At 51.7% G+C, this 16,672-nt stretch overlaps 1 protein-coding gene across 1 annotated transcript in view; it reads right to left on the minus strand.

The window, feature by feature from the left end:
- The window catches only part of wscd2 (WSC domain containing 2), a 67,614-nt gene extending 51,386 nt beyond the window's left edge, over nt 1–16,228 (minus strand). The window contains exon 1 of the mRNA XM_078421061.1: nt 15,181–16,228. Coding sequence (XP_078277187.1) covers nt 15,181–15,613 — 433 coding nt within the window. The 5' untranslated portion in view covers nt 15,614–16,228. The remainder of the gene's footprint in view (nt 1–15,180) is intronic.
- Between the last annotated feature and the right edge of the window lie 444 nt (nt 16,229–16,672).

The following is a 16,672-nucleotide window of genomic DNA, read 5'->3' on the forward strand; positions in this document are numbered from 1 at the left end:
ATGGCCTAATTCTGCTCCCATCACTATGAACAATGAACAAATATCAACGATGCATGTCGTGGAACACAAGAATAAACGTGCCACGGATGAAATTCTCCAGGCTTAATTCCAATAGCCCATAAATTCCAATTTAACCAAATCAAATCAATGGAAAGCAGAGCACACTTTGGGACCGTAATCCTACAAGCAATTGTGGACCAACAGCGGCACAGTGTGGGACGTGTAAATTAATCAATTCTAATTGATTAATTGGCTGGAAATTTTAATCAACAGTTCGTGACGTGATCAATTAATCTTCCCTCGCTCGGTCTGCCCTCGATCCACTTATTTCAGGGATTGCTCTATTCACGTCCTCCCCTCTCCCCCCCCCACCCCCCCCCCCACTCTCCCCCCCAACCCACCCCCCCCCCCTCCACCCACCTACCCCCGAACCTTCAGTCCAGCTTTAGGTTAGACTTTAGAGATACAGCTCGGAAACAGGCCCTTCGGCCCACTGAGACCACTCCGGCCAGCGATTGCCCCGTACACGGGAACTATCCGACACACAACACACACAGTTGGGACAATTTACAATTTTACCGAAGCCAAATTAACCCACAAACCCCGAAGATAGACACAAAGCGGATGGAGTCACTCAGCGGGTCGGGCAGCATCCCTGGAGAAAAAGGATAGGTGACGTTTCGGGTCGGGACCCTTCTTCAGACCCGCCCCGAGACGTCACCCATTCCTTCTCTCCGGAGATGCTGCCCATCCCGATGAGCTACCCCCAGCATTCTTTGTCCATCTTCGGTACAAACCAGCGCCTGCAGTTCCTTTCTACGCAAACTCCAAACCCGCACGTCTTTGGAGCGCGGGAGGGAAACCGGAGCACCCGGAGAAAGCCCACGCAGGTCACGGGGAGAGTGTGCAAACTCCGCACAGACAGCACCCGTGTGGCCGGTATGGAACCCGGGTATCCGGCGCTGAGAGGCACCGACTCTACCGCCACCGTGCCAAGCAAGCCAAGCAGGGTTATTGTTTCATCTTCAACACGCTGACAGGAGGCATTGAAAAGTGAAATAGTATTGGATAAAAGTGAAAGGCCTGGATAGAGTGGATGTGGAGAGGATGTTTCCACTAGTGGGAGAGTCTAGGACCAGAGGGCACAGCCTCAGAATTAAAAGACTTTCTTTTAGGAAGGAGATGAGGAGGAATTTCTTTAGTGAATCTGTTGGATTATTTGCCACAGAAGGCTGTGGAGGCCAACTCAGTGGATATTTTTAAGGCAGAGATGGATAGGTTCTTGATTACATAGAAAATAGGTGCAGGAGGAGGCCGTTCGGCCCTTCGAGCCAGCACCGCAATTCATCGTGATCATGGGTCAGTACGGGTGTTAAGGGGTTTACGGGGAGAAGGCAGGAGAACGGGGTTCGGAGGGAGAGGTGGGTCGGCCGTGATTGAATGGCGGAGAGGACTCGATGGGCCGAACGGCCTGATTCTACTCCCGTCACGTCACGACGGTACGATCTCGCGATCGCCCGGCTTCTGGCGACGCCAATTAAAATCGGGAATCTGAAATGTGAAGGCAATTTGATAGACTGAGTCCGAGGGGCACCTCATCCTGGATATTTACTTGAAGCAGGCACTCACTCGGTGGTGAGATGGGATTTGAAATCTCAGCCATTAATAGTCTCCCACCTCGTGATAATCCATTTAGCAGAGACTTGAACAATGAGAAAAAGATTAGGTCAGGACATTACATTGAACACAGCATCTGTAATGAAGGCTCGGAATATATTTAAGGGAGTTGAATGTTGAATATGAACGCTGTGATCTATGGCAGTGTTGATTGCTGGCGGAGGCTGGAATTTAGTACACAGTACACCGATGTACACTCTGTGACAAATTAACTGCCCTCACGGTCACCCTTGTTAATACTTGACAATGGGGAATTACGGATTCTTTATGTCGTGGGTCTGTCCGGCTTGTCAGCTGATACATAATTCATCTCCAGTGCTGGGTTATAAATCCTGCGGTGGCCAACTACAGTGTGGAGACAAAGGTGGAGCAGTGGTAGAGTTGCCACCTCAACAGCACCAGAGACCCTGGTTCCATCCTGACCAAGGGGGGTTTAGTTTAGAGATACAGCGTGGAAACAGGCCATCCCGCGCCGACCAGCGATCCCCGCACGCTGACACTATCTAGGGACAATTTTGTACATTTACACCCTAGCCAATTAACCTACAAACCCGCACGTCTTTGGAGCGCGGGAGGAAACCGAAGATCTCGGGAGAAAACCCACGCAGGTCACGGGGAGAACGTACAAACTCCGCACAGACAGCGCCCGTAGTCGGGATCGAACCCGGGTCTCCGGCGCTGTGAGGCAGCAACTCTACCGCTGCGCCACCGTGACCGCCCCAATGTTGGACACGTTGGCCAGGGTGGTCAAGTTGGGCCGAAGGGCCTGTTTCCACGCTGTATCACACACTATGACTCAGGTGGGACTAGTGTGGATGGGACATGGTGGCCGGTGTGGGCAAGTTGGGCCGAAGGGCCTGTTTCCACGCTGTATCACACACTATGACTCAGGTGGGACTAGTGTGGATGGGACATGGTGGCCGGTGTGGGCAAGTTGGGCCGAAGAGAGGCACGGTGGCGCAGCGGTAGAGTTGCTGCCTCACAGCGAATGCAGCGCCGGAGTCCCGGGTTCGATCCCGACTACGGACGCTGCCTGTACGGAGTTTGCACGTTCTCCCCGTGACCTGCGCAGGTTTTCCCCTGAGACTGAACTGAACTCAAACTGAAAAACTAAAACTAAAATGTGGAGGGAACCCGCTGTGGTTGCTACGAAACCTCTTCCCGAGTCTCTCACTAATAGGTCGGCCATGATCAGTCGACCGTGTTTTGGCCCCAGGGTTTTTCACCTGGGATTTAATGAGAAATGTAATGTAGTATGTGGTGAGCCATCGCGTCCTGAAGACAGCGTCTGCTCTGGACGTCAGGGCCAATTATAATCCATCATTTTGCCATGTCCACTTATTTTTCTTCGGGGATAACCTGCCTGCAGCTTCTCACGGCTCAGTGGCTCCTGAATACTGGCTGTAGAAGTTGGGTTTACAAGCTCACATGTTCTCACGAGTAGAATTAGGCCATTCGGCCCATCGAGCCCGCTCCGCCGTTCAGTCACGCCTTCGTGTGATCTTCTGATATAGTTTCGTTTTAGAGATACAGCGCGGAAACAGGCCCTTTCGGCCCACCGGGTCCGCGCCGACCAGCGATCCCCGCACACTAACACTATCCTACACCCACTAGGGACAATTCTTTACATTTACCAAGCCGATTAACCTGCAAAGCTGCACGTCTTTGGAGCGCTGGAATAAACCGAAGATCTCAGGAGAAAACCCACGCAGGTCACGGGGAGAACGTGCAAACTCTGTACAGACGGCGCCCATAGTCGGGATGGAACCCGGGTCTCCGGCGCTGCATTCGCTGTAAGGCAGCAACTCTACCGCTGCGCCACCGTGCCGCCCCTAAATGAACGTACAAAGCTGTACGTCTGTGGAGATTGGGGGAAAACCCATGCAAGTCACGGGGAGAACGTGCAAGCTCCACACAGACAGGCGCCCCGTAGACGAAATCGAACCCTGGTCTCTGGCGCTGGAAGGCAGCAACTCTACCGCTGCGCCACCGTGCCGCCCGCTACGGTCTTCATTATGACTGCAAATGCTCTGGTTAATCGCACATACCCTGCCTCCCACAATGTCGTACGTGATAGGAGCAGAATTAGGCCGTTCGGCCCATCGAGTCTACTCTGCCATTCAATCATGGCTGATCCAAATCTCTCCCTATGATCCATCTCATCAGTCTGAAGAAGGGTCTCGACCCGAAACCTCACCCATTCCTTCTCTCCAGAGATGCTGCCCGACCTGCTGAGTTACTCCAGCATTTTGTGACACCATCTCTCCCTCCTAACCCCATTCTCCTGCCTTCTCCCCGTAACCCCTGACACCCGCACTGATCAAGAATATGCCTTAAATATGTCCGCTGAAATGGCCTCCACAATGGCAAAGAGTCCCACAGATTCACCGCCCGCCTATCGCAGAGTGCATTTGCCACTGCCCACCACGACGGCAGTGGACAATAGACAATAGACAATAGACAATAGGTGCAGGAGGAGGCCATTCAGCCCTTCGAGCCAGCACCGCCATTCAATGCGATCATGGCTGATCACTCTCAATCAGTACCCCGTTCCTGCCTTCTCCCCATACCCCCTCACTCCGCTATCCTTAAGAGCTCTATCCAGCTCTCTCTTGAAAGCATCCAACGAACTGGCCTCCACTGCCTTCTGAGGCAGAGAATTCCACACCTTCACCACTCTCTGACTGAAAAAGTTCCTCCTCATCTCCGTTCTAAATGGCCTACCCCTTATTCTTAAACTGTGGCCCCTGGTTCTGGACTCCCCCAACATTGGGAACATGTTTCCTGCCTCTAATGTGTCCAATCCCCTAATTATCTTATATGTTTCAATAAGATCCCCCCTCATCCTTCTAAATTCCAGTGTATACAAGCCTAATTGCTCCAGCCTTTCAACATACGACAGTCCCGCCATTCCGGGAATTAACCTAGTGAACCTACGCTGCACGCCCTCAATAGCCAGAATATCCTTCCTCAAATTTGGAGACCAAAACTGCACACAGTACTCCAGGTGTGGTCTCACCAGGGCCTGGTACAACTGTAGAAGGACCTCTTTGCTCCTATACTCAACTCCTCTTGTTATGAAGGCCAACATTCCATTGGCTTTCTTCACTGCCTGCTGTACCTGCATGCTTCCTTTCAGTGACTGATGCACTAGGACACCCAGATCTCGTTGAACATCCCCTCTTCGTAACTTGACACCATTCAGATAATAATCTGCCTTTCTATTCTTACTTCCAAAGTGAATAACCTCACACTTATCTTCATTAAACTGCATCTGCCATGTATCCACCCACTCACACAACCTGTCCAAGTCACCCTGCAGCCTTATTGCATCTTGCTCACAATTCACACTGCCCCCCAGCGTAGTATCATCTGTAGGAATATTAGTTGGCGTGTTTGGCCTTGTGTTGAACTTTGGAGTGACCGTTTGTGGAGAGAGGTTTCCACACATCCCCTGAACGAAGCAGTTTATTCATAGCAATTTAGAAACATAGAAAATAGGTGCAGGAGTAGGCCATTCGGCCCTTCGAGCCTGCACCGCCATTCAATATGATCATGGCTGATCATCCAACTCAGTATCCCGTACCTGCCTTCTCTCCATACCCCCTGATCCCTTTAGCCACAAGGGCCACATCTAACTCCCTCTTAAATATAGCCAATGAACTGGCCTCAACTACCTTCTGTGGCAGAGAATTCCACAGATTCACCACTCTCTGTGTGAAAAAAAACGTTTTCTCATCTCGGTCCTAAAAGACTTCCCCCTTATCCTTAATTTATTGGTGGCTTCTTGATCCACCAGTGCACAACGAGAGAGACGAAGGCATTAAATAGGCTTTTTATCCGAGGTGCATTATCTCTCTGCGGTGTCTTTTACATGATGGCTATAAAGTTAAGCGAGATGTTGCTGCTTCCCATTGATAGTGCCCACGATGTGTGTTGAATTTATATTGTGTCCTCTTTACTCACCAATTAAAATAAATGATGGCTATTAAACTATCTTCTTCTTTCCATTTATCCCATCAGCACTAATTTTCCAGCTTTATTTAATGTTGCTGCTTTTCTATCGGTTAGGAAGTGTTAATACATCAATCGCACACTATTTGTCGTTAAGCAAACACCCGTAAAATTGCCACCACCTCTTTACTGCCGGAGACGGATGCAAAACGCTGGAGTGACTCAGTGAGACAGGTGGCGCCTCTGGAGAACAAGGACACGTTAGAGGCAGGAAACATGTTCCCAGTGTTGGGGGGGGGGGGGGGAGTCCAGAACCAGGGGCCGCACAGTTTAAGAATAAGGGGTAGGCCATTCAGAAAGGAGATGAGGAAAAACTTTTTCAGTCAGAGAGTTGTGAATCTGTGGAATTCTCTGCCTCAGAAGGCAGTGGAGGCCAATTCTCCGAATGTATTCAAGAGAGAGCTAGATAGAGCTCTTAAGGATAGCGGAGTCAGGGGGGTATGGGGAGAAGGCAGGAACGGGGTACTGATTGAGAATGATCAGCCATGATCACATTGAATGTTGGTGCTGGCTCTAAGGGCTGAATGGCCTCCTCCTGCACCTATTGTCTATTGTCTATTGTCTATTGACTAGCCCAATATGCCAACAGGGCTGACACGGACAAGGTGGGCCGAAGGGCTGTATAGCCCCTGGACTCTATGGTAGATATAATTTCACAATCAAAAGGCGCTAAGCGAAGAGACTGCGGAAATAAGTGAAGGACAATTAGCATCGTAGCGGTCCTGAGAGATTGGGCACCATTTCAGCAGTAATTATATTTTGGTGAAAGCTGTTGAACAGACTTTTACAATGACGACAGGCACTGAAACAGCTCCCTCGTCTCCACTCAGTCGATAGACGTGCCTTTCTATCATTGCCTTTACAACTCTGCAATGTCTGTAAAGTGCTTCACATCCAGTGAGGTGTTTCTTTGAAGTGCGTTTGCTGCTAAAATGCAGGGATAATTAATCTTAGGTCACGTCATTGGAATTGAGCACTGCTGGGTTATGTAGTCACTAAGCCTACAGTGTCCGGGCCTACAGTGTCTGGGCCCACAGTGTCCTGGCATACAGTGTCTGAGCCTACAGTGCCCGGGCCTACAGTGTCTGGACCCACAGTGTCCGGGCCTACAGTGCCCGGGCCTACAGTGTCCGGGCCCACAGTGTCTGGGCCTATAGTGTCCGGGCCTACAGTGTCCGGGCCTACAGTGTCTGGGCCCACAGTGTCCTGGCATACAGTGTCCGAGCCTACAGTGTCCGAGCCCACAGTGTCCGGGCCTACAGTGTCCGGGCCTACAGTGTCCGCGCCTACAGTGTCCGGGCCTACGGTGCCGGGCCTACAGTGTCCGGGCGTACAGTGTCCGGGCCTACAGTGTCCGGGTCTACAGTGCCCAGGCCTACAGTGTCCGGGCCTACAGTGTCTGGATCTACCATGTCCAGGCATACAGTGTCCGGGCCTACAGTGTCTGGGCCCACAGTGTCCGGGCCTACAGTGTCCGGGCCTACAGTATCAGGGCCTACAGTGTCCGGGCCTACAGTGTCCGGGCCTACAGTGTCCGGGCCTACAGTGTCCGGGCCTACAGTGTCCGGGCCTACAGTGTCCGGGCCTACAGTGTCCGGGCCTACAGTGTCCTGGCATACAGTGTCCAGGCCTACAGTGTCCGCGCCTACAGTGTCCGAGCCTACAGAGTCCGGCCCTACAGTGTTCGGCCCTACAGTGTCCGGGCCTACAGTGCCGGGCCTACAGTGTCCGGGCCTACAGTGTCCGGGCCTACAGTGTCCGGGCCTACAGTGTCTGGATCTACCATGTCCAGGCATACAGTGTCCGGGCCTACAGTGTCCGGGCCCACAGTGTCCTGGCATACAGTGTCCGGGCATACAGTGTCCGGGCTTACAGTGCCCGGGCCTACAGTGCCCGGGCCTACAGTGTCCTGGCCGACAGTGTCCGGGCCTACAGCATCCCCCGGGCCTAATACGGGACAAGGGCGGTCCCATACGGGACAAACCAATTTAGCCCAAAATACGGGATGTCCCGGCTAATACGGGACGGTTGGCGACCCTAGCACTGTACAGAATTTACACGTTTCTCCGTCGGTCTATCTTCGCTGTAAACCGGCATCTCCAGTTCCTTCCTGCACCTTTGAGTCGAGTTGCTCGGTGCTTCTGCAGATACGTAGCTAGCATCTGAAGCAGATGGTTATCGAACCCGGGCAGTGCAAAACAGTTGACGCTGAAGTGATTGGGCCGGTGTGACAAGGGCTGATGAAGGATAGCCCACGATCAATGCATCTGTAAATGGCTATTACAAGCAGTGTCAACTGGGCTCAAGGCCTTGAGTTTATCAGTCAGGAGTGCAATTATTTCATATTTTTGATCTGAGGAAAGCAGTCAACTGATCAATACTCTTCACGCAGTGAGTCTACTCCTTCCCTGCCTGCTGAGAAGAGACACACAAGGCTTCCCAGTCTTCATTAATAGCCGGGAGGAGTGTACGTAGAGTGCACAATGAGAATAAGAGGCCGGCCGGCGAGATTCCCCACTGTCTCGGCCAAGCTGTCTGGAACACTGCTCTGAATACAGACACACAACGCTGGAGTAACTCAGCGGGACAGGCAGCATCTCTGGAGAGAAGGAATCATGGGTGGCGTTTCAGGTCGAGACCTTTCTTCAGTCCATCTTCCGTTCAAACCAGCATCTGCAGTCCCATCCTGCTAATCACTTTCAGGATTTACTTTATTTTGTAGCAATGGTCTGGTTCACCCAAAATGTCACCCATTCCTTCTCTCCAGAGATGCTGCCTGTCCCCGCTGAGTTACAATAGACAATAGACAATAGACGATAGGTGCAGGAGTAGGCCATTCGGCCCTTCGAGCTAGCACCGCCATTCAATGTGATCATGGCTGATCATTCTCAATCAGTACCCCGTTCCTGCCTTCTCCCCATACCCCCTGACTCCGCTATCCTTAAGAGCTCTATCTAGCTCTCTCTTGAATGCATTCAGAGAATTGGCCTCCACTGCCTTCTGAGGCAGAGAATTCCACAGATTCACAACTCTCTGACTGAAAAAGTTTTTCCTCATCTCCGTTCTAAATGGCCTGCCCCTTATTCTTAAACGGTGCCCCCTGGTTCTGGACTCCCCCAACATTGGGAACATGTTTCCTGCCTCTAATGTGTCCAACCCCTTAATAATCTTATATGTTTCGATAAGAAACTCCAGCACTTTGTGTCTATCTTTGGTGTAAACCACCATCTGCAGTTTAGTTTAGTTTAGTTTAGTTTAGAGATACAGCGCGGAAACAGGCCCTTCGGCCCACCGAGTCTGCGCCGACCAGCGATCCCCGCACACTAACACTATCCTGCACACACTAGGGACAATTTTTACATTTACACCAAGCCAATTAACCTACAAACCTGCACGTCTTTGGAGTGTGGGAGAAAACGGAAGATCTCAGAGAAAACCCACGCAGGTCACGGGGAGAACGTGCAAACTCCGTACAGACAGCGCCCGTAGTCGGGATCGAACCTGGGTCTCCAGCGCTGCATTCGCTGTAAGGCAGCAACTCTACCGCTGCGCCACCGTGCCGTCCGAATTTTGTGCAAATGGAGGAGATTAGTTTAACTTGACATCATTTGATTAGCACGGGTGTCAGGGATTATGGGGAGAAGGCAGCAGAATGGGGTTGAGAGGGGAAGGTAGACCAGCCTCGATTGAATGGCCGTGTAGACTTGATGGGCCGAATGGCCTAATTCTACACCTATCACTTATGAACTTATCATTTGTGGCATGGACGTTGTGGGCCAAAGGGCCTGTTCCTGAGCTGTACTGTTCTATGTTGGATAGAGCGGATGTGGAGAGGATGTTTCCACTAGTGGGAGAGTCCAGGACCAGAGGTCACAGCCTCAGAATTAAAGGACGTTCTTTTAGGAAGGAGATGAGGAGGAATTTCTTTAGCCAGAGGGTGGTGAATCTGTGGGATTCTTTGCCACAGAAGGCTGTGAAGGCCAAGTCAGTGGATATTTTTAAAGCAGAGATAGATAAGATTCTTGATTAGTACGGGTGTCAGGGGTTATGGGGAGAAGGCAGGAGAATGGGGTTAGGAGGGAGAGATAGATCAGTCACGATCGAATGGCGGAGTAGACTCGATGGGCCGAATGGTCTGTTCCTGTTCCATGTTCTAAAACTCACCTCAATTATCGCAGTTCCGAGACTGACAAACCCACCCCAATCTTGCGATTTAAACTACACACACGCGCATATATTTCCCACCACAACAATAAAGGAAGGATAAATATAAAACACGCAGTTCAAACTTCTAGGGTTACAAGTCTTTTAATTCATCTAATTAACATTCATAGCCCATTAATCTGCTCAACCAAAATGCCTTCCCCAGTTTTGAAAAGTAGGCTTTGTGTTGTCGGAGTTAAAAATATATTGCGCCTCTCACAAATTCTGCGTGACCCACTTATTTCCCTGCCCCCTCGTCAGTCTCTCTGTCTCACGTATATTAAACGTGCAGAACAGTGAGGGCTTTCACCACACAGTGCGTAACACGGTACAAAGTTTTTGATGCTGCACGCAGGAACTGGCTTAGAGTCACAGAGTCGTAGAGTGATACAGGGTGCGGAAACAGGCCTCTCGGCCCACCTTGCCAACAATGTCCCAGCTACACTAGTCCCACCTGCCCGCGCTTGGTCCATACCCCTCCAGACCTGTCCGATCCATGTTCCCGTCCAACTGGTTCTTGAACTCTGAGATAGTCCCAGCCTCAACCACCTCCTCCGGCAGCCCGTTCCGTACACCCACCACCCTTTGTGTGGAAAAAGTCACCCCTCAGATTCCTATTAAATCTTTTCCCCTTCACCTTAAACCTGTGTCCTCTGGTCCTCGATTCCCCTACTCTGGGCAAGAGACTCCGTGCGCGTACCCGATCTATTCCTCTCATGAGGATACTGTTAGAGGAACAGTGTTGTCACGGTGGCGCAGCGGTAGAGTTGCCGCCTTACAGCGTCAGAGTCCCGGGTTCAATCCCGGCCTGTTTTTTATTTTGGCATTTCAGCAATCATTTATTCAAAATGTGTCCAAATAAAAATATGTACAAATATGAAAAATACAAAGTAAGCACATTCATAACACACAGTGAAAACAAGAGCTAAACGGACAAATTCACTTTTCACGAATAAAAGCCATAATACTCAACAAAATCTCAACAAAATCTTCGTTCTTACACTTTGAACTGAGCAACACAAAAGCTAAGTTTGAATCTATTAACTGGATTAAAAGACAATAGTATTGGCCACACAACCACAGATGAACAGGGATAATAGACAATAGACAATGGGCAATAGGTGCAGGAGTAGGCCATTCGGCCCTTCGAGCCTGTACGCACCGCCATTCAATGTGATCATGGCTGATCATTCTCAATCAGTACCCCGTTCCTGCCTTCTCCCCATACCCCCTGACTCCGCTATCCTTAAGAGCTCTACCTAGCTCTCTCTTGAATGCATTCAGGGAATTGGCCTCCACTGCCTTCTGAGGCAGAGAATTCCGCAGATTCGCAACTCTCTGACTGAAAAAGTTTTTCCTCATCTCAGTTCTAAATGGCCTACCCCCTTATTCTTAAAGTAGTACTGGGTGTCTTAACTGATATTTTACAAAAACATTTTAACCAAATCCAAATGCTATTCAATTCTCTAAGATGCCAAAGACCATGGATACTTAATTTGATATGTGTGTAGGATGGAACTACAGATGCTGGTTTACACTGAAGATAGATCTTGGGGTGCTGTCGATATGGAGTTTGCACTTTCCCCCTTTGAACTGCGTGGGTTTTCTCCGGTTTCCTCCCACGCTCCAAAGACGAGCGGGTTTGCAGGTTGATTGGCCTCGGTATAAATGTAAATTGCCCCTGGAACAGTGTAAGATCGTGCTAGCGCGCGGGGTGATCGCTGGTCGGCACGGACTCGATGGGTCGAAGGGCCTGATGCCCCACAGTATCTCCGAATTAAACTAAACTAAACTAAAATAAATGAAATGAAACTCAACTAAATGACACGAAACTAAATTCCTATCCTTAACCCTCAATAGAAGGCGGAACAGATGTCACTTACAAGGAGTTTGCACGTTCTCCCCGTGACCTGCGTGGGTTTTCTCCGGGTGCTCCGGTTTCCTCCCACGCTCCAAAGACGTGCAGGTTTTTGTAGGTTAATCGGCTCGGTATAAACGTAAAAACTGTCCCTAGTGTGTGCTAGGATAGTGTTAATGCGCGGGGATCGCCGCTCAGCATGGACTCTGTGGGCCGAAGGGCCTGTTTCCGCGCTGTATCTTTAAGCCAAACGTAACCAAACTAAACTGAGACTAAACGAAACTAAACGCCAATGAATGGCAGAGTTGGACAGGCACATTGATGCTTATAGGGGTGGCAAATCAAAACAGATACTATACAATATACTGAAGCAATGTCATTGGCAATAACTGTGAATAGACAATAGACAATAGGTGCAGGAGGAGGCCATTCGGCCCTTCGAGCCAGCACCGCCATTCAATGTGATCATGGCTGATCATTCTCAATCAGTACCCCGTTCCTGCCTTCTCCCCATACCCCCTGACTCCGCTATCCTTAAGAGCTCTATCTAGCTCTCTCTTGAAAGCATTCAGAGAATTGGCCTCCACTGCCTTCTGAGGCAGAGAGTTCCACAGATTCACAACTCTCTGACTGAAAAAGTTTTTCCTCATCTCAGTTCTAAATGGCCGACCCCTTATTCTTAATAAGACGGTCAGAGCGTTTTTTGCTTAGTTGTTCGGTGGCAGTAATGAATTTACAGCTCTTCATATTTCTCATGAACCAAAGCAATAGACAATAGACAATAGACAATAGGTGCAGGAGTAGGCCATTCAGCCCTTCGAGCCAGCACCACCATTCAATGCGATCATGGCTGATCACTCTCAATCAGTACCCCGTTCCTGCCTTCTCCCCATACCCCCTCACTCCGCTATCCTTAAGAGCTCTATCCAGCTCTCTCTTGAAAGCATCCAACGAACTGGCCTCCACTGCCTTCTGAGGCAGAGAATTCCACACCTTCACCACTCTCTGACTGAAAAAGTTCAGCATTAGTTCAACAAATAACTATAAATCTTATATCACCCCACAGATGGCAATGTCACCCAGCCAAGGACACGGTCAGAGGCATTCGCATTTCGCTTGGGCAGCTTACACCTCGAGTGGTTGACTCGAAACGCCGGAGTAACTCAGCGGGACAGGCAGCATCTCTCGAGAGAAGGAATGGGTGACGTCTCGGGCCGAGACCCATCTTCAGTCCACAATTCAGGGCAGCCTCAGGGAAACAGTTTAGAGAGAGGCAGAAATTAACTCAGCGGTGAGAATTTCAAAGCGAGCTGAAAACTCAGCGGGGCGCGAGAATCCTATGCTCAAGGTGGAAATTTTATTGAATTCCATCTTCATTTTCTCAGATCAACAACGTGCTCATGGCTCGATCTGAAACTCCTGATAGCGCTGGATAATACCTAAGACCACTTCAGGGCACTGCAACAATCAATTCCAAAGAGAATTAGATGCACCTTCTTTTGAGAGGAGGAAGGGTTGGGGATTTAGTGGACAGATGGGTCAGTGAGGCAGTTATTCCTGGCAATGTGCTTTGTTTCTATTAGACTATTAGTAGAGCGATCATGTAAAGCTGTAGTGTAAGCCCATTCTCGGTATGGTTGCCAACTATCTCACTCCTAAATACGGGACAAGGTGACGTCACCGCCCCGCGCCCCACCAGACCTCACCCAGCCAGCGGCCATGCGGTGGCAGCGCGGGCCAGGAGACGGGTTGCTACGCAACCTCCGTTAGGCGAACGCACTCGGCCCCGCTCCCCGAACACACTCCGTTAGCCTACAGTGTCCGGGCCTAGAGCGGCCCACGGGCCTACAGTGTCCGGGCCTACAGTGTCCGGGCCTACAGCGTCCGGGCCTACAGTGTCCGGGCCTACAGCGTCCGGGCCTACAGTGTCCAGGGCTACAGTGTCCGGGCCTACAGTGTCCGGACCTACAGCTGCCCACGGGCCTACAGTGGCCGGGCCTACAGTGTCTGGGCCTACAGTGTCCGGGCTTACAGTGACCCCCGGGCCTACAGTGTCCGGGCCTACAGTGTCCGGGCCTACGGTGTCAGGGCCTACAGTGTCCGGGCCTACAGTGTCACGGCCTACAGTGTCCGGGCCTACAGTGTCCGGGCCTACAGTGTCCGGGCTACAGTGTCCGGGCCTACAGTGTCCGGGCCTACAGTGTCCGGGCCTACAGTGTCCGGGCCTATAGTGTCCGGGCCTACAGTGTCCGGGCCTATAGTGTCCGGGCCTACAATGTCCGGGCATACAGTGTCTGGGCCTACAGTGTCCGGGCCTACGGTGTCGGGGCCTGCAGTGTCTGGGCCTACAGTGTCTGGGCCTACAGTGTCTGGGCCTACAGTGTCTGGGCCTACAGTGTCCGGGCCTACAGTGTCCGTGCCTACAGTGTCCGTGCCTACAGTGTCCGGGCCTACAATGTCCGGGCCGACAGTGTCAGGGACAAACAAATTTAGCCCAAAATACGGGATGTCTGTCCCGGCTAATATGGGACAGTTGGCAACCCTAATTCTCGGTGTCCTCATCGCTAAACAATATATAGCAGGACTAACAGAGATTACAAGGAAGTAATTTAAGTGTGGCGATACCCTAAACTGTAACAGTGATATTATGGTCTTTAATATTACAGAATTTCTTGACAATAGATAATGTCTCATGAATACAAGAAATGCCTGAAGCAACATAAACGAATCATAAACCCAACACAATAGACACCAAAAATAATATCTTGGAGTTGTGTTTCACGGAAAATCGACCAACGATGCAGAAGCAAAGAACTGCAGATGCTGGTTAATACACAAAAAGGCACAAAGTGCTGGAGGAACAATTTCACATTTATACCGAAGCCGATTGTTGGCTGTTCAATCTGGCCTTTTTAGTTTAGTTTAGAGAGATACAGCGCGGAAACAGGCCCTTCGGCCCAGCGAGTCCGCGCCGACCAGTGATCCCCGCACACTAACACTATCCAACACACACACACACACACTGGGGACAATTTACACCTGACACCAAGCCAATTAACCTACACACCTGCACGTCTTTGGAGCGCGGGAGGAAACCGGAGCACCCGGAGAAAACCCACGCGGGTCACGGGGAAAAGGGACAAACTCCGTACAGGCATCAGTCTGAAGAAGGGTCTTGACCCGAAACGTCACCCATTCCTTCTCTCCTGAGATGCTGCCTGACCTGCTGAGTTACTCCAGCATTTTGTGAATAAATACCTTCGATTTGTACCAGCATCTGCAGTTATTTTCTTATATCATATAACTCCGTACGGGCAAGTCAGGATGGAACTCGTGGCCCTGGCGCCGTGGGGACGGCAACTCTACCGCTGCGCCACCATGCCGCCCGTAGGCAGAAGCGACTGTTGCATTGTGGGGACGTCACCTACCTCTGTTCTCCTCCTGGTCTCGTGACGTTTTGCCCTTCAGCGCCCGGCTCCAACTGCCGACGCGCTCCCCGGATCGGAGTCTGTCGGAGGGGTCCTGGGGGGCGGGCTTCATCCAGGGAGGGCCGTACCTCCTGGGTACGGCGGGCACCTCGTCCGGCCACTGCTCCTTCTCGGGGAGGCCCTCCCGGTAGGCCCTGCCGAAGGGCAGGAAGGAGAAGCGCTGGAGGCCGGGTGTCGGGCTGTGGCCGCCGACGCCGTGGGCCCCGCCTCCTTCCCCGGGGCGCGGGGCCCTCCCGGCCTCGGTGCTGTCCCCCACGAAGCCCGAGTGGAGGATCACCAGGCTGCCCGCCATGAGGTAGGCCACGAAGACGGTGAAGAATCGCAAGGGCCAGCGGCGGAAGTAACGCTGTATCTTGATCGCTAATCTGGCCATCCCCAGCACATAACGCACAGGAATAGCGATGTACAAAGCAACAGACAGGAAGCGTTCCTAATCGCAGAGGGGGGGGTGGCGGGGAATAAAAAACAGGTACTAAAACAACTTTGTAATCCACGTCAGAGTGCCAGGTCCCGGCCTTCCTGTCATTATTTTATCTCCCGGCTTTTGTGCTTAGTCTCTCCGTTCAAGAGGATCGCCTGGCGCCAAGCTCCAATCTCCGAGCTGATCGCTCACAAAATGGCCGCCGTCGTCGGGGAATTTTGAAGGGGGGGGGGATTTGCTTTGCGGGGGAGAGAGAGAGATAGATCCAACTCAGTCCTCTCGCACAGGTCTGTCTGGAGACGGCGATCCCGTTGTCCAAAGCACAGTCCGCAGTCTACTTGCGATGTTATGTACGCGCACACAGGTGTTGCGATATCTCCGCCCTGCGTACGTTTTCCAGCGGTCCCCCGGGGAAACGAGTGGTGGAGAACGCTCGCCTGGAGAATCAGAGGGTTTCAGACGGACGAGGAGACGAGGAGACCTGGCAGTCACTTTCCTTTCGAATGCCGGCCGCCGCTTCCTCCCGGGCATCTTCCCGTCCCCTGTCTCGGGCCGTCCCTTCCCTTCCACCCATCCCCTTCCCCAGAACCGCTCCCCAGCCCCCCACCCCACCCTCCTCACCCCACCTCCCCGTCTTCTGCCCCGCAGGTCGGAAGGCCGGTGGTTTAGATCGCCGGGGACAGGCGCGGGGTGAAGGTGTAGTGACCGCCAGACAGCCTCGGTCCGTCACTCGTTCCCCTCATCGTCGGCGGTCAGTGGATTGGTTCCTGCAGGAGGACACAAGAAGAGCGCAACACGTCAGAGGAAGAAAATCCGCAGGACGATCGCTCAGAAGAAATCCACAAGTTATAGGAGCAGAATTAGGCCATTCGGCCCATCCAGCCCCCTCCGCCATTCAATCATGGCTGATCTATGTCTGCCTCCCAATCCACCATTCTCCGGCCTTCTCCCCATAACTCTTGACACCCGTTCCAATCAAGAATCTGTCTATCTCGGCCTTAAAAACATCCA

Source organism: Rhinoraja longicauda, chromosome 25, assembly GCF_053455715.1.
Source record: "Rhinoraja longicauda isolate Sanriku21f chromosome 25, sRhiLon1.1, whole genome shotgun sequence".
NCBI lineage: Eukaryota > Metazoa > Chordata > Chondrichthyes > Rajiformes > Arhynchobatidae > Rhinoraja > Rhinoraja longicauda.